Source organism: Vulpes lagopus, chromosome 10, assembly GCF_018345385.1.
Source record: "Vulpes lagopus strain Blue_001 chromosome 10, ASM1834538v1, whole genome shotgun sequence".
Taxonomy (NCBI): Eukaryota; Metazoa; Chordata; class Mammalia; order Carnivora; family Canidae; genus Vulpes; species Vulpes lagopus.
The window spans coordinates 82622320-82645365 of NC_054833.1; the positions used below are offsets into that span (position 1 = coordinate 82622320).

At 59.9% G+C, this 23046-nt stretch overlaps 1 protein-coding gene across 5 annotated transcripts; it reads left to right on the forward strand.

Annotated features, from left to right (window-relative positions):
- The first annotated feature begins 2117 nt into the window (after nt 1–2117).
- Nucleotides 2118–22778, forward strand: SAMD11 (sterile alpha motif domain containing 11). Of its 5 annotated transcripts, none has more exons than XM_041770279.1 (14): nt 2118–2199; nt 4337–4428; nt 8181–8362; nt 9666–9716; nt 13668–13792; nt 16904–16993; nt 17162–17296; nt 19196–19358; nt 20453–20568; nt 20788–20866; nt 20990–21504; nt 21723–21847; nt 22228–22338; nt 22445–22778. In XM_041770279.1, the coding sequence occupies exons 2-14, from the start codon at nt 4357–4359 to the stop codon at nt 22688–22690; spliced, it is 2010 nt and encodes a 669-aa protein (XP_041626213.1). In that variant the 5' UTR covers nt 2118–2199; nt 4337–4356; the 3' UTR covers nt 22691–22778. The 5 variants fall into 5 exon arrangements, with proteins under 5 accessions (XP_041626213.1, XP_041626214.1, XP_041626210.1 ...); XM_041770280.1 differs by having other exon boundaries at nt 2132–2191; XM_041770276.1 differs by lacking the exon at nt 2118–2199 and adding an exon at nt 2213–3189.
- The last annotated feature ends 268 nt before the right edge of the window (nt 22779–23046 follow it).

Consider the following 23046-nt stretch of genomic DNA (forward strand, 5'->3'; position numbering starts at 1 on the left):
TTCAGGAAGGCACCTTGGTCCTGCAGAGAGAGGAGCCAGAGAGAGTAGCATGGAGGTTAGGCTGGCTTAGTTTAGCCTCCATACCCTGCCAGCTGGATCCCACTTCCAAAAGCCCATGCTGGGGCCTTCTATGCCCATCCTTAACCACTGTGGACCTGTGCAGGATGAAAGAAGTCAGGGGTGAGTGATAGGTGTTCCTGCAGAAGGGAAGGGAGGCCCCCTCCCCCAGGCTACATGGTACCTTCTCAGATCTAAAGAGAAACTTCCCTCCCCAAACCTCCTTTAAAGGTCAGGGGTTAGGAGGCCTAAGGGTCTGTGAACAGGTGCAGGCAAGTATGAGAAGAACTGAATGGTGGTGACCATCTTTTGAAAGCAGTGTCAGAGCTGTAGCCAGACAGTTGGCCTCCAGCTGAGCCCAACCAATACCTCTCCACACAGTGCCACAACCACAGATTATTAGTATGATGGCTCCTCTGTGGGCCTTGGCTCTTGGGCAGGAACAGCCTCCTGCATCCATTAGACATAAAGGCATCACACCTGAGAGCAAGACATGGGCCACAAAACGTGAGTGTGTACCCAGGGTCAGGCATGTGCAAGCATCCAGGCTGCACCTCGGGCAATCAGACTGAGGGTGGCAAACTAAATAGGATCATTCACATTCACACCCACAATCATACCTGGCCCTTTAAATCCCAACAGGCAGATGTACAAGGAGTAGAGCAGAAGAGGGATGCAGAGGTTTGGGTGCACAGGTTCCCAGACACGTTCCTGATCTGAGCCTAGGCCTTGCTCCCCCAAGTCAGTCTTGGGGCTGGCTGGTTCCTCAGCTGTGGATGATTTTGGCAACGTGCATCAGCAAGGGAAAGCAGAGCAGCAGCCAATGGTCAGCCTCATGCCCGGCTGGTGCTGGTGTCTGGTAGGAGGTGGATAATGATGCTGTGTTCCCTCAGTGCCAGTCCCTCTCTTGTGGGCATGCAAGCATGCCCCCCAGAGCCTGTCAGAGAGATGCCCACACGAATGCCCTGCCAAGTGCATCTCAGAGGGGCAGGGGTAGGGGTTTAGGTGCTGAGATGGGATCTGAGGCTACTTTTTAACTTGTGGAGAATAACACATCAGAGAAAGACACACCTGTCTCATCAGCTATTAGTAGGTTTGTGTTTCTCTTCCTAATGCTCCTACAGCAAGGCTGACATGCTGGCCTGCAGGGAGATGGGGGTTGGTTGATCACCAAGGAACAAGCCACCCTCGTTCCAGGCCTGGGCCAAGGCTGACCTGTTTCCTCAGGGCACCAAAGTTGACATGGACTCAGAGGGTTCCTCCTCCCCAGACTGGCTCATAGTAAGGAACGGAAGTGTGCAATCTCACATTCACTGGCCCCTTTTCCTCCCCACATCCTCCATTCCTTACTCAGATTGGGTCTAGCCCACCTTCCTGCCCCACACCACGGCTCAGGTATTGTTTGTCCCGGGGCCAGAGGGCCCAGGATTTCAAATAGCTGTATGACATCAGGGAAGTTACTTGACCTCTCTGTGTCTCACCTTCCTCATCTATAAAATGAGAATAAGGAAAACTCATATTGAGATGATCAAGTGAACTAAAGCAGGTACAGGGCAGAGTAGGGCGGCAATAATTGACAGAATTGTTGTTGTTATTCACAGAACATGAAACCTCCCCAACACATTTGCCAAGGCCACACACCACAAACCCACAACCTCACACCCTGCAGATGCAGAGGAGACCACCCACGCCCGCCGCTGAGCCCACCGCACGCCGCCGCTGTGAAAGCGCTCCTACCCGAGCCCAGCCGCCCGGCAAGGGCCGCCCCTAATCACCGACCTCTCCTCCGCAGGGAGCCCCTTGCCCGGCCCGGCCCGCCCCTCCCCACGTGTCCCGCTCAACAATGGTGCGTCCGCGTGCGCCGCTTGTCGCTAGCACGCCCCTCCCCACGCCCGGGTCTCCCTTTCTCCTACCCTCGCCCACCCCGGGGTAGGGTAGCGGTGCAGCCCTGTCCCGCCGCCCCCGCCGCCAGCCGTGTGAGCCCAGTCGGCCGTCACGCACCCCCTGCCGGAGCCCGCGCCCGCCCGCCCGCCGCGCCGGGGCCGTTTAAATGGGCCAAGTTGTGGCGGCGGCGGCGGCGGAGGCGGCGGCGGCGGGAGTCTCCCAAGTCCCTGCCGGGCGGGCGCGCGCCAGTGTACGCGGGTGCGCGGCCGGGGCGGCGGGGCGGCGAGGCGGGGCGGGGGCCTGGGACCCCCGGGCGGGGCGGGGCGCGGCGCAGGGCCGGAGACTTCTCGACTCCACTGCCCGGCTGGGCCTGGCCGGCGGACCAGCGAGCGGGGCGCGGGGCCGCCCCAGGGGGCGCGGGCGCAGGTGGCCCGGCGCCCAGCGGAGCCCTGGGGCCCCGGAGCTGCGGCGCTCGGCAGGTCGATAGGGGATCGATAGCAGCTCCCGCAGCACCATGTCTCGGGCAGCCGAGGCCCCGCCAGCCGGCCGGGGAGCGGTCGGAGGTGGCCCGGCGGGCGGCGCGGCAGCAGGTGCCGGGGCGCAGTAGCGGGTAGGGCGGGCGCGCGGCCAGGTGACTCCTGGGCCCCCAACCCTCGAGACCCAACTCCAGCCCAGGCCCGAACAAGTTGCACCGGCGGCGGAGAGCCGGGCTACAGGGCCACTGGCCCGCCATGCCGGCGGTCAAGAAGGAGCTCCCGGGCCGCGAGGACCTGGCCCTGGCTCTGGCCACCTTCCACCCGGCCCTGGCCGCACTACCACTGCCGCCGCTCCCAGGCTACCTGACCCCGCTGCCAGCTGCGGCCGCCCTGCCCCCGGCCGCCTCGCTACCCGCCGCGACCGCCGGCTACGAGGCGCTGCTGGCTCCACCACTCCGCTCCCCGCGCGCCTACCTGAGCCTGCACGAGGCTGCCCCGCACCTCCACCTGCCCCGGGACCCTCTGGCCCTCGAGCGCTTCTCGGCGACCGCGGCCGCGGCACCGGATTTCCAGCCGCTGCTGGACAACGGCGAGCCGTGCATCGAGGTGGAGTGCGGCGCCAACCGCGCGCTGCTCTACGTGCGCAAACTCTGCCAAGGCAGCAAGGGTCCGTCCATCCGCCACCGCGGGGAGTGGCTCACACCCAACGAGTTCCAGTTCGTCAGCGGCCGAGAGACGGCCAAGGACTGGAAGCGAAGCATCCGCCACAAAGGTGCGGCCGCGGTGGGGGCGCAGGCCGCTACCGTCCCTCCCCTCGGCTCCCCGAGGACCCCTGGGTCCGGACCCCCTCGGTCTGCCTCCTGGGAGACTCCATCTCCGCCTAGAGAGGGCGCTGCGACTCTGGGGCTGCCGCAGGGACACCCCCCATCCCCCCCCGCCCCCAGCACCGTCGCCCTGGTGGACCCCGCAGAGCGCCCTCGGCCTCCACCGTCACCCCCGCTCGAGCCGCGTGCTCTGGGCTCCGGGCTGCGCACGAGCCGGCCCCTCCTCCCACTCGGAAGGTCTTTGCGGGATTCCTGGGCTTTGTGGCTCAGGGGAAGTTTACGGGAACTCGGGAGCCTGCGGGAGGCCAGCTGGGCAGGACACACTTCCCTCCTGGGCGGGGGAACACCGGGTGCTAGCGGGATAGAGCGGCACAGGAGCGGCCAGGGTGCGGGTGCGAGTTGGTGGAGGGAAGGGAAAGGTGCAAGGGGTGTCGCAGGCAGGTGGGGGCCGCGGGGGCGCGCGTGGGGGCGGGGGCGCGCGCGGCTGGAGCTGCGGCGGGGCCGGGAGCCGCCTGCTTGGAGCATTCAGGAGTCCGCTCCGAGGGCGTGAAGTGCGGGCGCCGGAGCAGGCAAGCGGGGGAAGCGCAGTGGGCGCCGGGGGCGTGGGGGGGGGGGTCGTCAGAAAGTTAGGGACCCAGTCGCGCTGCGCGTTGGGATTCGCTGCTCTGCGGTGGCCTCCTTCTTCCCGCTGCGGGCTCAGGCACAGTCCCGGGTCCCGGCAGCGCCGCTCACCTGCACGCAGGCTGGACCGTCCTGGGCCTTGTTCCCGGTTCCCCGGGACCCGCTTGGAGAGGGTAGAGCGCGGGAGGAAGGACGCAAGGGGCGGGGAGGAGGCTGCCCCTCGTCAGGGGAGGGCGCTTGCCCCCATCGTGAGTTTCGGAGCTCTACAGATCCCCGAGGCGTCCTCCAGGGTGGGGTGGCCGGCAGGGCCAGGTAGCGGGTTCCGAAGTTGAATGGAGGTGGATGTTCGTGCACGTGCCAGGAGGGGGAACCGGCCTTGCAGCTTACTGAGCCCCGAAAGCGTGCCCGCCTGCGCCGGCTCATCTGTGCCCCAGCCCTGCCCTCTCACCGGTCCTGCCTCGGTTCTCCTCACAGGAAAAAGTCTGAAGACGCTTATGTCCAAGGGGATTCTGCAGGTGCACCCTCCGATCTGCGACTGTCCAGGCTGTCGAATATCTTCCCCGGTGGTGAGATGTGGGAGAAAAGTTGGGGTTTGGGGGGTTTTCCTTCTCTCCTGTGGAGCTTGTGCCTGTTTTCTAGGGTCCAGAGTCCTAATCTCAACACTGCCAGTAAGCAGGACTGAGTTCCCCAAGGGCAAATAGGGGAGACTTTGCTCTGGGTGGGAATCCTGGGGAGCCCTCTCCTCTTTGGATGCAGGGCCTGATTATTACCTATCTGGGAGTCTCAGGACTGCATCACCTGAAGTCCTGGGGACAGTCTAGGCTGTGAAGGTCTCCTCCCTGGACAGTGTCATCCAACCATGGCCTGGGGACCTTGCCCTGTCACAAGTCTGGGGGGGAGGGGCCGTTTGTGTCAGCCGGCTCAGCTTGGAAGAGGGGCTGGTCCTAGGGTAAGACTTGTTCTGGGATGTGACACTACTGGATGGCCTGGATGTGCATTCTGGGGTGGTCACAGCTTGGATGTGTGTAACATGTGTCTCTGGGATGCCAAGAATTAGACCGCTGCTGGGCAAGGCCCTGGAGTCCAGGAGAGTCTTGAGGATACAATCCAGTCAGGGCCAGAATCTGAGCAGTATGGGCCTTTGGTGTCAAGAACTGGAGATGAAGACTGATGTGGGGCCCCCGACCCGGTATAGACGTATGTTGACCTCCTCATTGGCCTAGGGAAGCAGCAGAGATTGGGGTGCCATGCCTGCCCCTGAAGCACTGTCTTCCACATCATATGTCCTCCAGGCAGTAATAGTTGGAGGATTGATCTGAGGAGGAAATTGCATCTTGAGAGGAACCAATTTTGAGCTGCTAGGAGAAAGCCAATTAGGGCCCTGGCTCCTGGTGTTGGTTGGGATTGTGATGCTATTCCTGGCACCACCAGCAGCACCCTCTCACAGGAAGGGGTGAGACAGGACCCAAGACACCCACCTTCAGCTTCTTTACTTTGGACTGGAAGGAGGAAGTAGGAAGGGATCTTTTGATTTTCTCGTGGACCCTGGAGGCGGGTAACCTGGGCAGGCTGGGAAGCCACAGCCACATCTATGAAGACAGACACTAGGTCAGACACACAAGTTGGACAGGGGAGGGGGGATGCAGCCATGCCTCACCTGTGTACCTACTCCACCCACCTGTCTGCCATGGGCTCCTCACTGGAGTATGTGTGCACAGGCAGCCCACCTCCCGCCCACTCCCATGGTACCTGCCTGGGGCAAGAAGATGAGTTCCTTCTCCACTTACCCACCTTTTCAAGCAGCTAGTACTGGAGAAGAGTCTTCTGGGCATCCTCAAGGCTAGTCTGGGCTTCTGTTTGGGTCAGAGGGGCCCAGCCTATTTCAACCCAACCTTTTAGAGGTCTCTCACAGGAGTGTGGGTTACAGATGACAGATGACCTGAGCCTAGTATCAATTTTCCAAGGACATGGCTTGGATTGGGGAGGGTGGAGGTCAGACAGGGATGAGGCCACAGTCTAGGACTGCCTTCCTGTCTGCATGAGGGATGCCTCAGACCTGGGCCTGCCTCTCCTGAACCTGGTCCCTCCTAGGCCTATCCCTGTACACTCCCTTAGGAATAAGCTCCACAGACCCCCTTGTCTTTCCAGCCCTCACTTTTGCCATACAGAGATTGTCTTCCTCCATCCCCCACAGCCAAGCCCAAAAGTATGTACACACTTCACAGTCAGATAACCCAGGGCACAGTGTGGATGTGCATAGGGTGCAGGGATCATGCAGCCGTGCAAGCTGGCTTTCATGTGCCCAGCCCTGCACTCTGAGGAGCCAGGGCTTGATGAAGGGCAGGAGCTTGGCACCCAGCTTTCACATCTGTGTGCGCTGCTGAGAAGGGTGAGTGGTTGAGGTCTTGAGTGTGCATAGGAGGAAAGTATGCTCCCTGTCCTTGGTCAGGATCAGGGCTGCCCATCCTGGTCCATCTTCCTCAGCTCCCCTCCCACAGGAGCACCTCCAGGAGCCACCCCAGGCCAGCATAGCTGCTCTGGCCTCATCCCAAGTGGCAGTCTTACTGCTTTCATTTTCCTCTCCTCCTTCTGGTCCTACAGATGAAAAGCAGAGGGAAATGAATTTCTTTTCCTTCTTAAGATAATGGTTTAACAGGAGAAGAGGCCCTGGTGCTTGGGCCACAGGCTAGAGAAGGGCAGAACAGAGTGGGGTTTCCCAGCAGGGCACATGTCAGACAGGCCAGAGATTGTTGAAGACACTCCCCCTGGAGCCCACTGGCTGGCATAGGGACCAGAGGGACTGTCATACCTGCAGCCTCACCCACTCTCTGATACTGCTTTTAGACCACAGGGCCAAGGCCATGGTCTCAGAAGGGGCAACAGAGCAGGCCCTTCAGGCCTGCCCTCAGATTCCATTGCCCCCAGACTCCTACCCCACCCGGTCCTAGTGCTGTCCAGTGTATCTCATGGAGGGTGTTCCATATGGATTCATAAGGGCAAGTATGGAGGAGACTGTGGCTCCTAGCATCTGTGGGGATCTGGGGACGGGGGTAATTGTGGTCCCCAGACCCAACAAGGGGAGAAGACTAAGGCTCCCTGGCCCTGTTGTGGTCACTGCCCAAATCCAGAGCTGCAGTGGGCTCAGAGAAGGACCCTTACTCTGGAGGTCAGGACTGTGGTGGCTGCATAGCTGTCCTTACACTGGTCCAGGGTGAGGTGAGACCCTCCTTCACAGTTTCTTTCTCAAGCTCACAGGTGGCATGGTCCTAGAAAGAGGAAAGAGGGTGTCCAAGGGGCCCCTGGTGACTGAAAAGACAAGAGAGAATTAGATAATGTAAAAGTCCCTGGCCACCTTCCTGAAACAGCACCCCCTTATTAAATAAGAAAAAGAGTCCTGCCCACCTGAAAATACTTAAACACCTTTTCTTCTTCCACTGGGGCAGCAGGACCTAAGGACACTGGAGGGAGCCATGGTGTAGAGTGAGCTTGTCTGTCACTCGAGTGAGGGGCGTGTACCGTCTGGTGTGTTCCTGTACTGAACATGGACAAGCTCAGTGTGGAGTGCCTTCCATGTCTGTGCACAGGACATACCTTCCTGCTCTGCTCTCCCAGCACACAGCACACAACATGGGTGCAGGGACGGGAGAAGTAGCTATTGTGGAAGAAACTGAATCTCTGTTTCTGCTCTGGAGGGTGGGCTCACTCGGGGCCCATAGGACAAAGGGTCTAGGCTGGTAAGGGCTCCCCACCCGTTGACGTGGGAACCCCAGACCTGCAGTTTGCCACGGGATCAGCAGGACCAGGCCCCAGGGTCAGGCTTCAGACCCCCCTGAACTGGCCTTTGGATGGCACTAGCAGAATAGAAAAAGGACTTGGCCCAGGAGCTGTGTGGGGTTGTCCAGCAGACACATATACACAGCCGTAACTGCATGTTGGATCAGGGGCTGGGGCTGGAAGCAGATGTGCTGTGTTGTGGGGGCACACGTGGCCCCGTGGGGCTCCCTGGAGCTGGTAAAGCTGGGGTCTGCTGACAGCGTGGGGTGGGAGCTGGGCTGGAGTGTGCAGTCTGGACAAGGTCTACAGCCCTTCACTCCACCACCCTCCAGGGTGGCAGTCCCAGGCCTCATGTCTCTGCTCGTCTTCACTTCCAACCATTGGAACTTATGTAAGCCTTGGGCCTTGGGCCTGGAAGCCCCTTAGCAGGGCCAGTGATGGTGCCCGTTTGATCATAGAGGCTGCTCTGAGGGTTTCTCTCACCTGGGCCCGAGTCTGAGGGTCCTGGCTCAGCCTAACCTTCCTCTCTTCCCTCCCTGCCCAGAACCGGGGGCGACTGGCAGACAAGAGGACAGTTGCCCTCCCCACTGCGAGGGTCCTAAAGAAGGAGCTGACCCCCAGCTTCTCAGCCAGTGATGGTGACAGCGATGGGAGTGGTCCAGCCTGTGGGCGGCGCCCAGGCTTGAAACAGGAGGACACCCCACATGTCCGTATCATGAAGAGAAGGTACTTTTACTGGGGACCTGGATGGGGAGGGCACACAGGCTCCGGCCGGCACCTCAAGGCTGGTGTCTCCAGGCAGCTGAAGGCCAGGCCAGGCCAGGGTGAGGGCCCTCTGTCCTGGAGACAGGCCCAAGTTTAGCTTGTCGTGTCTGAACCCCTCCATGCCACAAGACTGTAGTGAGAAACTGCCCTGCCCCCACTCGGAGGGAAGGGGCTGACATGGTTCCATGTTGTGAAGGAGGGATGTTGGGCCAGGGGCTCTGGGAGGAGGGCAGTCAGGGAGACCCAGGAGGAGAGGGCCTGGCACCACCACAGCCAAGAAGAGAGACAGGAGCTGAGCAGACCCCCCGGGAGCAGCCCTTAAAACACTCGTGCTCATTCTCCTTGGCATGCAGCAGCAGTCCTGACTCCCCACTGTCCCTCCCAGGCTTGGGGCCCGCTTTTTCTGTCTTCCCTCCATCTCTTCTTCTGGCAGAGACACCTTCCTCTGTCCACTCTCCTCTTCATCCCTTCATCCGTCTGTCCATCTAGCATATGTTACTTACCGCCCCCCACCCCGAGTTTCTAGGCCTTTTTCTCTTCTCACCTAGTTTTTCAACATGTTCCAGTTTCTCCTACGCTAAAATAACCTTCCCAAACCCCCAACATCCCCACTTCCTAGCCCTCATACCCACACTTGCTGAGATGACACACCACAGGCTTCCACCGGCCGGCCGTCAGCCTGAGGGTCTTTCTGGGTGAGGGGACAGAGATAGCGCAGAGCCTCTCGTTCTGGCATCCCTCCTACCTACAGCGTGTGGTGGTCATTTTCAGGAGGCAGACTGCTATCAGCTTGGGCCTAGAGAGCTCCACATACCTGGGTGGACACTGGACCATTGGTGTCAGCAGCAGCCGTGGTGCTTGCTCCCTGACCTGGTTCCAGCCTGGCCGGAGCGGCTTTAACACCAAGGGGTTTGGTTCAGTCGCTTGGCTGATGGGCAGAAGAGGCTGCAGCTCCCACCCTTAGCACAATGGGGCAGCTCTTTAGGGTTTCTTGCAACTGGAAGGAGGGTTATGGCAGCCTGATTCTGCCTATCTCAAGTCCTTTGGTGGGACCAGGAGCTGACTCCTGCCCCATGGTTCTATCCTGGTGGCAGCCACTGGCTGGTTGAGCTGGTACCAGATGGCACTGGAGACAAATGTGAGCCAGCCCTGCTCCCTTGGGGCCAGCATTCCAGGGCAGATGAGGGCTATGCCATATACCCACCCCGCTGTTTGGGTACTAGGTCCTGGAGGCCACTTTGACCCTCTGCTTCTCTCCCTGCAGAGTCCACACCCACTGGGATGTGAACATCTCCTTCCGAGAGACGTCCTGCAGGTAGGGTCTGGGCCTGGGCTGGGCTTATCTCTGCACGCTGTGCATGGGCAGGCTGGAGCCTTGTTGCCCTCTGCTTCTCAGTCTCCCCAGCCTCCCTCCCTTCCTCCCCGCCCTATTCTGTAGTCTTTCAGTTTGTGCTTAGGCCTTCACAGCAGCATGGGTGTGGGTTCTGAGCAGCCCAACCCTAGAGCCAGAGTGCACTCTGCCTCCCACATGGGACTAGCCATTTGAGTCAAACTGCCCAAAGATGAGCCATGACTTCTCCCTCCCACCCACTCCCCCATCCACCCATCTACCTACAAGGAGGTAAAAATGGTCTCATAGGGACAGAGGAGGTCTGCAAAGATGTGGAAGAACAAGGGAAGGGGATGTCGGTTGGGGGAGGGATGGCCAGCAGATCTGGCCTCATCGAATGCTAAAGGACTTTGGGTGCTGAGCCTGTAGGGCAGGGTCCTCCAGGCAGTGAGGAGCCACCAAAAATTCCTGAGCAGAGGGGTGACAGAGTGTGTTTCAGTGGGGTCTTTCTGGAGGCCCTGCCCAGGAGGTTTGAGGTTTACTCAGTCTATGGTGGTTTAGCTGCAGGAGCATAATGGAGGGCAGGGGGGACCTGATGAGAGGGTAGGTGGCACACTGGAAAGACCCAGGTTCTGGATTCCAGGGGAGCAGAGGATGGTCAGTCTGTGGCTGGAGCCCAGGCTGTGGTTTCAAGGGAAGGAACAGGAAGGGCCCAGCCCAGGAGGCAGTGGGCACCGAGCACAGGCCCGGCTGCTTCTGTCAAACCTAAGATGGCAGCCCTGGAGGGTGGGAGCTTGTCCTCCCCACTTCCAGCCTGGCTCTGTGCTGTGTATATTATTATTTATGCTTCTGAAAATACCTGGATCCTAGAGCCAAATTACAATGAAAACATCTTTAAACTTATTTCCACCTCATTTTGAAGTTGCCCACTCAACTGATCATTTTTATGAACCGTTATGAACACTGATGACATTTTATGAGCCTTTTACTTGGGAAGCTACAGGCTGAATTTGTCAGAAAAGCTTATAGTGAACCCAAGGGAGGCTCCTCCATTCCTAGAACGACTCCTCCTGCCTCCTGTGGCATCCCCTCCTCACCTACCCCTTGCCTTATACAGTGAGAGAAGATCCCAGGTGTCCAGATGGAGGGTGCCCCTGGTATGGGGCCAAATCCATGTGCATGTGGGCTCCTTCGGTCCTGCACAGACACTAGGGGTGGCTGGGATGATTTTCTGGAATTTTACCAGAGGGGAGACTGCAGTGGGCTGTGGGGCAGGGGTGTAGCATGGCCAAGAGGACTTACAGTCTATCTGCCCCCCACCTGCTGATGTGGCACCTCAGCATCCGGCCTAGGAGGGCTGCCTCATGCTGCCCCCCACCCCATGTCTATCTTGTCTCTTCCTGGCTCCTTTTGGCCCTGTCCATCTGTCTTTCATCTGTAATGTCCTGTCGTTCTTTAGGCTCTGTGTGTTTATCTTTCTTCCATTCCCATCCTTTCTGTCTCTGTCTGCATCCATCCATTCAGTAATGCCTATCTGTTCACCTGTCATCGTCTCTCACTGTCCATTCATCCCTCTCCCTCTGTCCATTGGTCTTCATCCATCTGTCCATCCATCCATCCATCTGCCCATGAGTTCCATCTACTGGCCCACCTGCCTGCTTGGAGCTCCTGCTTCAGCACCCATGGCACCCCACACTGCTGGCAGGAGATTTGGTCCCTGCCCTCTGGAGGCCCCTGAGCTAGCCAGGAGATGGGCAAACACTGCCAGTATGACAGTTGGCTGCGGGAGCCTGGAGAAGCCCAAGGAGCCCCTCAGGCAGAGTTGGGGTGCAAGGGGCCAGATCCTTCTCCCTCAACCTCCCAGCATACGCCCTCCTCCGTGTAGCTCCTTCTGCCACTCAAGTTCTCGCCCTCACCTCCTGATACACAGTCACACCCCCACAGTGGAACAGAGAGCCCCCCAAGCCCCTTATGCACAGCAGGATGCAGAGAGTGTTTTCATGGCTGCAGGGACCTCATACTTGGGGTGCCAAATGCAGAGTTTATATGCTTTTAGCCTGGTGTTTCTTTGTAGTTCTTTATACAAAAGCTTCCATAATTTGTTCAGTGAGTGACAAAAACAGGTTTTCCAGAATCAGGCCAGGCTGCCTGTGGAGTGAACCCCCAAGGCAGAGAGCAGGGGTGTAGTGGGCAGTGGTGTCCAGATGCCCCCCTGGGCCTTACCTCCATGGTGCCACAACACCACCCGAGTGCCTGAATGACCCAAGAGTGAAAGGGCTGATGGCCACAGCCATCAGCATGGAGGTGAGGTAAGGGGTATGGTCCCCAGGTCCCAGTGTGGGCACGGGACCATGGCTTCATGGGGAACAAATTAAGGCGGCTTTTCCTTGCCGACTCAGTCTCTGGGGAGTTGATCTACTTCCTGTAGGGGTCCTGGGGACAGCAGCATTGGATCCCCACAGGGGAGAACTCCCTGGAGGACTCTAGCCACCCCCCATCCCCTCCTTCATGCTGAGGACAGCACTTCTGTCCTCAACACCCTCGCATTGATGAGGATGATAGAGGGATGAGAGTTGCTGCCAATTAATCTCATAAAGTACTTAGTCCCACCTGCCCTCCTCTTTGTGTGTGTTTGGGGGGGGAGGTGCCTTCTCTCCTCCTGGGAGGGGGGGTGGGGGTGGGGAGAGATCTGGCATCTGGGTCTCCCAGAAGGCTCTAGAGCCCAGCCCTGGAGTCTTTGGGGCTGAAACTGATCTGCTTAGGGGCCAGCCTGGATTAGCCTGCTCCAGCCACCCAGGCCAGGGGGGCTGGGGGCTATTTAATGAGGTTTAGGGTCGGTTCCCAGGTCATTCCGTGGAGGCCTCCTTGCAGCGGCCCAGCTGGGAGGCTGCTCTATTACAGGTGGGCCAGGGAGCAAGGGTATTGGGGAGGGTGGGGTGCCCAGGCCCTCGCTGCTCCTCTTCTGTACTGTCTTGACCTCCTGTTGCTCCAGGCTGCATCTGAAAGGTGGCAGGTGACCCTTCTCTATGCTAAGAACACAAGGAACAATGGGGTTGGGGGTTGTTCACACACAATCACACTAACGTTTCCTCTGGGACCCTGTGCTGTAGGATTGAGTTGATTTACCAAAAAGAGAAATGAGGGAAAAAAGGGAACAGAAGAGTTAAATACTTGTTTATTCCTGGTGGCTGAGATTCTTAGCAGAGGGCCTTGGGGAGAACAGTGTCATGGGCACATGGGGGGAGGGGGAGGGTTGTGTGTATGTGCAAATGTAGGTGCATGCTCTTGCCCTTGCATGAGCCTGCACGTGCCCGTGTGTACGTCCCTATTGTGCACACATCTCATTGCCTACAGGACTTTGGTCTGAACTTCAGTTGCCTTTACTTATTTGAAGAAATTGAGGGTCTGGGGGTAGTTGCAGGTTTTAGTTGGAAGGGTAAATGCAACTTTCTTAATGAAGCAGCTGGCACAGGAGTAGGTGCATGTGTGACAGTGCGTGTCCTCTCTGGTCACTGTTCCTCATGAGCAGACACCCCCTTGCCTGGTGTTTGCTCTGGTCACTATGGGGAGAGCATGGCAAGACTGAGCTGGGCTCCTGTGCTCTGCATACACCTCCCTGGGAGCTGTGGTGGGGCCAGAGTGTAAGGGCCCCAGGCCTGACAGAGGCCTGGCAGATGCCTGGTAGGTCCTAGTGGGCCTGGGTGAGACCTGGTTAGGTCACACCCACCAGAGGTTTCCCTTGGGACCTGCTCTGGGGATGCCCACATATGTGCTGTCACAGACTCACACAGAGGTATGCAGGAGGCATTGCACATTTACAGACTGTCCTCTGGCACTATGCATGCCCACACTCGAGCTTCATCAGGTACTTGCTGTGCCCAGGGCTGGGTGCACGGCCTTTTGGGATCTCACCTTCGTTGTATTGCTTCGCTGCAGCCAGGACAGCGACTTGCCCACCCTTATATCCAGTGTCCACCGCAGCCGCCACCTCGTTATGCCCGAGCATCAGAGCCGCTGTGAATTCCAGAGAGGTGGCGTGGAGATAGGCCTGGGAGCTGCAGGTGAGGAGCTGGGGGGAGAGAACAGGGCTGCTAGGGCCATTGCAGCTCAGCCTGAGGACAGTCTGCCCTGCCACCCTTCCAGTGTCTCTGCTTAGCGGCTCTGGATGCCGCCACCCCTAGCAGCCTTGGCTGGCAGCCAGGGAGGCCAGTGGAGGCGGGAGGTGGCAAGGCTGGCTGTCCCCTGGGGCTCCGTGTGATGGTAATTGTGTTAATCTCGGCCAGCCGGGCAGACAGGAGGCAGGGGCTGTGGCTCCACCATGGCTGCTCCTGGGGTGGGCTCTGAGTGGTCAAGGCCATTGCCACCCCCTTCTCATAAGGGCAGAAGCAGGGAGGACAGTCAGGGATGTGCAGGCCTCACAGAGGCCCAGAAATGCACATCCTGAATGCCTCCTTTGAGGGCAGTGACATGCTCTGCATGCATGAGAGTGCCCACCAACCCCATGGGCAAAGGCTCCTAGAGGAAAGAGGTTCATTGCCTAAGAGATGGGGGGCTGGAGCCTGAACCTCTGCAGGGGTGGGATGGGAGAGTGCTGGCCCAAGAGCTCCTGAAGTCATCTCAGAGGGACAGCTCCTGGAGGCAGCAGGAGCTCAGGAGGAGGGGTCAGTTGGGGGACCTAGGCCCTCCTCAGAGGAACAGGCCAGAGGGGACTTGGCCATGAGGCTCTGCTGCAGAGAATGGGTGGTGGCTGAGCTTTCACTGAAAGAGGGGAGGTCAAAGTTGCTGGCAGGGGGCCCTTGCTGCCCTCTGGGCCCTGGGCAGGGAAGTTTTCAGCAGTGGTTAACAGCTCTGAGAATGGCTGGGTAGGAGGTAGTCATCCCCCTCGTGCTCCCAGGCATGCCTGTGCCTGGGAAGGCCTTCACGGGGTGGGTGTGAGGGGGCCGCTTCTGCAGCCTTGTTGGAGGTGGCTGAGCAGGCAGCTGATAAAATCTAATTGCCCCATCGATCGGCAGAGCCATGGGAGCCCCCGGTGATTGAGATATTCTGAACCGGCAGGCCCTCCCCTGGCTGCCTGCACACACGGAGACCTCACAGTCCACGGGCACCGATGTGCATGTGTGGACTGCTCTCCGATAGGGCTGTGTGCTTGGGGCCCTGGTGTGGCCCAGACACCCCAGCTCAAGGTCTGTGTGTGGGTATCACCATGCCACACACTTGTGTCCTCGCTCTCACTTTATGCTGAGGTGCAGGGCGGGCAGGCAAGCACTCCAGGGCTCAGGTGCTCTGCGTAAAGTGTCACATCTGTGCTGTGTCCAGGTCTTGTGAGAATTTGCCCTCTTCTTGGGGCTCTAGTCTCCTATTGGCTTCCACTTGTTCCTGTTGGCCCTTGGGTGGAGACATTTGCCTGTCCTTGCCTCTTGCTTCCCCAGGAGCACATGTCAGCTCTATTCCCACAGCCCCGACCCTGGTCCCTCCCTGGACCCTGGATAGGAAGGGTCACGGGTGAGGGGCTCAGCCGGGGTCCATGCTGCCATCTTACGACTGTTGCCCTCATGAGCCCTCAGATCTCCATGGCAGAACCTTACTGCAGCCATGGGCTTGGGTCTCCCCATGGGTCCTTCTTCTACCTTCAGCAGCTCCTCCCCCAGATAGAGAAGAGCCCACTCCCCCAACAGGAAGGGGAGGGGGAAGTTTCCACTGTGGGAAATGGGAGAAGAACTCAGGGAAGTGAGAGGGCTGGGTTATTCGGTAAACCCAAGAGGAAAAGGTATATGTGTAGGATGGGGCCTGAGCAGCAGGTGTGGATCAAGCCCAGGCCTGCCTCCAGGCCTGGCACAGCTGGATATTATGGCCCTCCTGCCAGCTGGACCCTGATGCCCCAAGGCTGTTGGGGGCCAGCTTTGGCCTCCTCAAGGTGCCCTCAGGCTGGTTGTGCTCCTACCTGTCCTGACAGATCCCTGAGGTAGGGACCCTTCAGTCAAGTGGTGAAGGACCTCGTTCCTCTCTGGGTAGGGCCTGGGGTTGGGCTGCTGAGCCCAGACCGGTGGCAGTGAGGTGGCTGAGATCAATAAGTTATTAGCACCATTCTGTCAGCTGTAAAGTGGAGATTGATCGGCCTCTCACTGCTGCCGCACTTCCCCGGCCTGATAAAAATGACAGATTAAGGGAATAAGAGAAAGGAATTAGGCTCTGGGAATTAGGCTCTGGGAAGCCTGCCTTGCTGAGGTGTCACGGCAAGTCTGGTTCACAGAGCAGATAGCCCTCACCCCACCCACCCAGGCAGCCTTGTCAGGTTGGAGAGGGGGCAAGAGCAAGGGCCCTGGCCCACAGGCCAGCACCTGCCTAGCCATTCATCAAAGACGCTATCCCAGGCCCTGAGCCCAGGAAGGAAGGACCAGGGGCTGGGATGGAGAGGGACGAACTTGGGAAGACAGAGGAGTATGGTTTGGATGTAGGACCTGAGAGGGCTTTGGGAGATGGGTGGGGCTGGGTCCCCCTGCTACTATGGCCAGACTATGTACAGCAGGTGTGACTGTTCAGGGGTGCCCTCAAGAGCTCAGAGCCCAGCTGGGCAGGTGAGCGTGTGTGACAGGCAAGGCCAGGGTGCTGGCTCAGGCCTTCTGAGGGCAGCAAAGGGTGTGGCCTCGGTGGAGGTGCCCAGAGTGGATGTGGCAGGTGTGCCTGACCTTTGGGGCCTGCTGCCTAGTGACTTCCCTGAGCCATAGAGGCTAGGCTCCTCAACCGAGGGGAGATGGCTTCCAATCTAAACCAAAGCCTTCAGTTCTTCAGCAGAATGACTCGGAGGGACCGTTAATTTACACGGGAGACTAGTCTGGCTGGGTAGCGGCAGCAGGGCACCTGTGCAGTCCTGAGCTGCCACCTGAGTCTGCTACCACCAATTTCCCATCACATACACATATACCCTAAAATCCAGGATCAGAACTGTCCCTTGACCTGCCCAGACCTTGACAAGATGTCCTCTGGCTGAAGGCCTGGGACCTTGGACTGGAAAAGTCTTTGATGTGCTGAGCAGTGTTGGATTTGGTTCTGGGCTGAGCTGGAGCTGGTAGGGGCCGAGGCCTGGGCTGGATCCCTCCCTACCCTGGCCCTCCCAGACTCTGTCCCCTCCAAGCCCAGAGACACATGATGGGGCTCACTCTGCCCTCCCCTAGGTGACCTGTTGGGCAAGAGGCTAGGCCGCTCCCCCCACATCAGCAGTGACTGCCCATTGGAGAAGAAGGCACGAAGCAAGTCGCCCCAAGGTGGGAGCTCAACTAGGAGGTGGAGGGACAGGTCACAAGGGGGGGGGGGACTTTGATCCTGCACAGGGCAGAATTAGCCCAGCAGCCGGTTCTAAGAGGGGGAGGTCCTGCCCTTCTCCTGGGGCAGTATCTGAAGGAAGATACCCTCACCTTTGCTCCCCTCAACAGAGACTCTGTTGCTGCCAGAATTTGGGCCCAACATGGCCCCTGAGGATCACTACCGTCGGCTTGTGTCTGCCCTGAGTGAGGCCAGCACCTTTGAGGACCCCCAGCGCCTGTACCACCTGGGCCTCCCCAGCCACGGTATGTGCTCCCATCCCATGACACCATCCCTCACCAAGTGTCTACCTGTGTGTGCTGGGTTTCCGTTGTCCCTGCAGGCCTCTGCTTACCCTGGAAAGAAGCCCTGGGATCTTTGGCTGCTGACACCAAGGCTGGGTTTGGATGCAGATCTGTAGGCCCCTCAGCCCCCTTTTAGGTGGGCATTGCAGTGACTCTCCTCCCTCTGCCCAGGCAGCCATTTGTTTGGGTAGTTCTGGGAGATCCCCCACCTGCATATCCCTACAGTCCACCCCTACCATCATCTCCCATGGACTCTCCAGCAGGGCCACCCCTTACCTGTGGCATGCAAGCACTGTCATTCACAGATGAGGAAACTGAGTCTGGGATGAGCCGCAGTGAGAGTGGGAGGTGGGGACAGAACCAGGGACAGAACCTGTCCCTCTCCAGTAAGTAGTACACACACCTTATCGTTGTCTGATCTGTATGCTGCAGTCCTTATTATAGCGCCATCAGGGCAGTGTGGGAGATTGTGCTGAACACCTTGCCTGGGGTCAGCCTGGGTCTCTACATGGAAGGGACTGGGAGGAGGGGAGCAGTCAGGTTAGGACATCCAGAAGGCAGATCGGGTGGCAGTTAGGATATGGCCACCAGGTCCTACTTCCCTGGTGCTCAGGAGAAGCGCTCAGCAGCACAGTCCCTGCCCCACCAGGCTCCCCACCCTGTGCTCGTCCATCTGTCCTTCCTGCCTCTTATGGACACCCCTCACTCACCCACCATCTGGCACCCTGACCAGCTGCACCGTAGCCCAGCAGACCCCAGCTCAAGGGCGCTGCCCCTAGCTTGGCTTCTCTGGCTGGAGGTGGGTGAGGGGTGCTGGGAAGAGGGCAGGATTTCTTCTCCTTACACAAGGCACTGTCCCCCAGGGCAGTCAGGCACCGAGAGCCTGAATAATTCACCAAATGTTAATAATTTAAAAATCTTCCTTTTTAATTGCTTTCCCTGCCCTGCCTGGGGCCCGCTCCGCTGGCCTGCGCGGGGGAGGGGGCGCCGGCCACCGGGGAGCAGCGCTGGGAGTCGGGCTGTCAATCATGGCCCTGCGCCGCCGCCCCCGCCGCGGAGCCGACTGTAAATAACCGAGGCCGCCGGGCGGGCGCGGGGGCGAGGGGCCCCGCTGGGATCGATGCAGGCGGCCGCGCCGGCTGGGCTCTGCGGGCTGGCACCCGGCCCGGGCAGGACCCACCTCCGCTTTTCGGGTAATTAATTTATAAACAGGCGGCGGCGGCGATGTCGGCGGAGCCTGCACACATGGGGGGTTGCGGGGGGGGGGGGGGGGGGGGACTCAGAGGCCCGGCCCTGAGCAGGATGGAGGGACCTGGATGGGGAGTAGAGTGCTAGGCGCCCTGGGGGTGCGCTGCATTGTTATCTAGAAGGGGGCACCTGGGCAGCGTTAGTCTGGGGTTGGAAGCCCATTCCCATCTTCCAGGAACAGGCCTGCGCCCTCACTTTTGGGTCTTTGCACAACCCATCCCCAGAACCTCTGAACTCCTGTCAATATCAGCATGCCCGCACTACAGAATCCCATCTGCCGGCTCTTTCCCTCCCTCCCACTGCATTTTGGTTACTGACCTTCCCATATCCATTTAAAATGCTTACCAGCTCCCCTCCCAATACAAGTGGGTGCCTCCCAACCCCCATTCCTGGCACCATGAAGCTAGTTGCACTGTTAATGATTTGGGTCTCCCCTGTCCTGTGGCCTTCTGCTGGTCTTTCTCTGTGACCAACCAGCAAGGTTATTTTAAGGATGTACTCTTAGCAGCTTTTGATCTCCTTGGTGTCGTTCACCGCCAGGGTTGAGGTAGGGAGAGTCCTGGGCAGAGCCTGGCCTCTAGGTCACCACTGACCACTTTCCCCCACTCCCAGATCTCCTAAGGGTCCGGCAGGAGGTGGCAGCAGCAGCTGTGAGGAGTCCCAGTGCCCTGGAAGTCCACCTGCCCTCATCCACCACAGGTCAACGTCGAAAGCAGGGCCTGGCTCAGCACCGAGAGGGCACCGTGCCAGCTGGCACCCCATCCTTCTCAGAGAGGTACTGGGGTGCTCACATAGGAGAGGTCCCCATTTTCTCTTGGCTTATTTCTTGGATACGAAGCTGAGGTGGGCCTATCAGAAACCTAGTACCTGGTTTCTGCAGGTCACGTCCACAGCCTGCATCTCCTTACCTTGTCACCTGCCTTCAATCGAGTACCTCCCCCATCACAGCCACACGAGGCCGTGTTGGGACGGAGTGTGCCAGGCATTGTGCTGGCCCTAGGTTCATGGTCTGCAGAAGGGTCCTGACACCCGCTGAGCTGGTCAGAGGCCCAGAACACTCTGGAGTAGAATGCGTGGGTGTGACCACCCCTCTGGGCAGGGTGTTAAGGGTGACTGCCGTTTCTGTTGAGCAACTGTTGGGACTTGCTGAATCCAGGTGCCCCAAAGACAGCTGAGGGCTTTGTCCCCCCAACAGGTAGGTGAAGGGCTGGAGGCAGACTGGGGAAGTCCGTGGAGAGAGGGGTGTGGAGGGAGGGCGGAGGGCAGAGGGCAGAAGGGGGCGCGGGGGGGGGGGGGGAGCAGCGCGAAGTCTGGAGGCCTTGAGGTCGGAGAGCTGGAGCGGGGGGCACCCCCACCTCCGCGCGCCCGTCTGGTCCACCTGCAGAGGCCAAGGGGTGAGCGAGCTAGGGGCGTTAAGGGGCTGGGCGGCTCTCCGCGGTCTCCCGCCGGGCGCCAGGGTACGCCCCCCAACAACGCCGCGCCCCCGCCCTCCTACCGCGAGCGCTATTTGCAGCTGCCTCCCCCACCTCCTGGATTGCAGCTAATTGCGCCCCCCACCCGCCCAGGGTCCACTGCTGGCGGGGGGGGGGGGGGCGGCGCTCCCCGCGCGGTAATTACCGCTGCAGTCGCCGCCGCCCGCCGGGTCAGCGCCTCCGCGCCGCCGCCGAGATTAATTGGCGCCGCCAGGCGGGGGCGGGGGCGGCGCGCGACCCGGAGCCATAACGAGCAGCGCATCGACCGCCCGCGGGGCCGGCAATTAGTAGAGGCGGCGGCCGGAGGGGCGGGCGGCGCGAGGCAGTTACAGGAATGGAGGGGGCGCGCGGGGCGGGGGCCTGCGGCTCGCCCCGTTTACCGCCCTGTCGTCCACAGGGAGCTGTCGCAGCCGCCTCCCTTGCTGTCGCCCCAGAATGCCCCCCACATCGCCCTGGGCCCCCACCTCAGGCCTCCCTTTTTGGGGGTGCCCTCGGCCCTGTGCCAGACCCCAGGTGAGGAGTGGGCGGGTGTGCGAGCTCTGGGTGTCTGAAGGAGCTGGTGAGTGGGCACGCCACGAGGCTGTCCGTGCGGGTGCATCCGGGTTTGCTGGTGCCCGCCCGCATTCGGAGCACCCCGCCCCTCCCCGTTGAAGCCAAGGACAGACCAGGTGGGCATGGGTGGCCCTAGATCACTCGGCCACCTGGCCTCGTGGTCTGTCCCCTTCCCACCAGGTTACGGGTTCCTGCCCCCTGCCCAGGCGGAGATGCTTGCCCGGCAGCAGGAGCTCCTGCGGAAGCAGAACCTGGCCCGGTAAGCGCCTAAGCGCCGTGGCGGCGAGGTAGGGGGTGGAAGAAGGGGGAGAGGGGGAGGTGGCGGCCGCGGCGTCAGGGCCCAACTACCTGACCCACGCTACTGTCTGCTTTTCTGGTTCAGGCTGGAGATGTCGGCAGAGCTGCTGCGTCAGAAGGAGCTGGAGAGCGCGCACCGCCCGCAGCTGCTGGCGCCCGAAGCCACCCTGCGCCCGTCCGATGGCGCCGAGGAGTTGCAGCGGCGCGGGGCCATGCTGGTGCTGAGACACAGCTCTGCGCCGCTGCTGGCCCTGCCCCCCCAGGGACCCCCAGGCCCCGGCCCCCCGACCCCTCCCCGGGAGCCTGTCCGCCGAGCCCCTCGGAAGGGGGGCCCCAGCCCTGCCTCAGCCCACTCCAGTGAGTCCAAGGAGACCACGGGGGCTGGGCTCTGGGCACAAGATGGCTCTGAGGATGAGCCCCCCAAGGATTCAGAAGGAGAGGACTCTGAGATGGTGGCTGCTGGGGGCCAGGGCCCCAACCTGGGCCAAGCCCCAACTGGAAGGGCCAGCCCTGAAGGGAAGGGGCTTCTCTCAGGGTCCATGCTGCCCCCTCCACTGCCCCTGGGCTTACCCTACGCCGTCAGCCCCTACTTCCACACAGGTGGGCATACCCCCCTCCATGCTTTAGATCCCTCCATGGGGTGGAAACCCAGTCCCACCACCGCCTGGGGTCTTAGGGAGGGTGTCCATGGGGAGAAAAAAAAAAAAACCCTTTTATCAGTCCATCTCTGAACAATTTGGGCAAAAGGCCAACCAACAGGGGTGGGTGCGTAGGAAAGAGCTGGCCATAGTCCTAGTAATACCAACCCCCCAAACCAGGCACCATGGGGGGACTCTTCATGGATGGGGAGGAGGCCACAGCCCCTGAAGACCTCAGCAAGTGGACAGTGGACGATGTCTGCAGCTTTGTGGGGGGCCTGTCTGGCTGCGGAGAATATGCACCGGTGAGGGAGCAGGAGTGGAAACACCTTTCTTGAGATGGCTCTGAGTTCTCCATACCCCAATGCCTCTTCCCACCCAAAATCTCCCTTCCTCAAAAGCAGTGTGTAGGGAGGGAGAAGGATGCTTTGCATGTTCTCCCTGCACTCCACCATGTCAATGCTTCTGCCTCCAACAATGGTATGTGCCCAAGACAAAGGTCTTCCTTTCATTTACAAGTTTTTCTAGCAAACTAGCTTCTCTTGGCCCTGTTCTCTCTGGAAAACCTTGGGCCAACCCCAGGCATTTAGCCCTTGGTGGGCTGGAGGGACCCAGCAGGGTGGGCAGGCACTGGTCCCAGCATTCAGGCCCTGATATTCTCCCCCCACCCCCCACTGTCCCTCAGGTCTTCAGAGAACAAGGGATTGATGGGGAGACCTTGCCCCTGCTGACAGAGGAGCACCTCCTGACCACCATGGGGCTGAAGCTAGGGCCTGCTCTCAAGATCCGGGCCCAGGTGAGTGTCATCTGGGACCAGTTGTCTCCAGACAATGGTGGGTCAGCAGAGAGGCTCTTTATGGCTGCAAGCCAACAGGCCCCAACCCAGGCCCATCTCTCCACAGGTGGCCAAGCGCCTAGGCCGAGTCTTCTACATGGCCAGCTTCCCTGTGGCCTTGCCGCTGCAGCCACCAACACTGCGGGCCCCAGAGCGGGAGCTCACCTCTGGGGAGCAACCCCTGTCCCCAACGATGGCCCCCTCCCCCTATGCAGGTGGCCACCCCCCTGCTGGCCGAGCCTCACCTAAGCAAGAGAATGGAACTGTGGCTCTGCTCCCAGGGCCTGCAGACCCTCCCCAGCCTCTGTGCTGAACTGGTGGGTGAGCCACCTTGATCCTGAAGCCCTTCAGTGCCAGCAGCTCTGATGCAAAACACCCACCCTACTGCATAATTTTGTTTTGGCTTTGGATGCAAAAACAAGTTTTTAAACGGAAAATGTGACTTAAGAGGAAAAATTTCTAGAACTTTCTGGGGGTGGCAGTAGAGCCAGGTACAGAGAGCCCGGGGACTCTGCATCCTGGGTACCTGCAGACAAAAACCAAAGAATGACAAAGGAAGCAGAGGAGGCATGTCAGGCCACCCTGGCCTTGGCCTTGCCTATTAGCTCTGGGACTGGGACTGCTCTTCTCCAGGGTTTCAGCAGCCTGCCATTGGGTGAGAGGTTAGGG

Bases quoted from the DNA above. Each gene is read 5' to 3' on its own strand.
- SAMD11 (XM_041770276.1), top strand. From the start codon at position 2,673: ATGCCGGCGGTCAAGAAGGAGCTCCCGGGCCGCGAGGACCTGGCCCTG. The intron at 4,429-8,180 runs GTGAGATGTGGG...CTCCCTGCCCAG, and splicing joins GTCGAATATCTTCCCCGGTG to AACCGGGGGCGACTGGCAGA. The intron at 21,505-21,722 runs GTGGGCATACCC...CCCCCAAACCAG, and splicing joins CAGCCCCTACTTCCACACAG to GCACCATGGGGGGACTCTTC.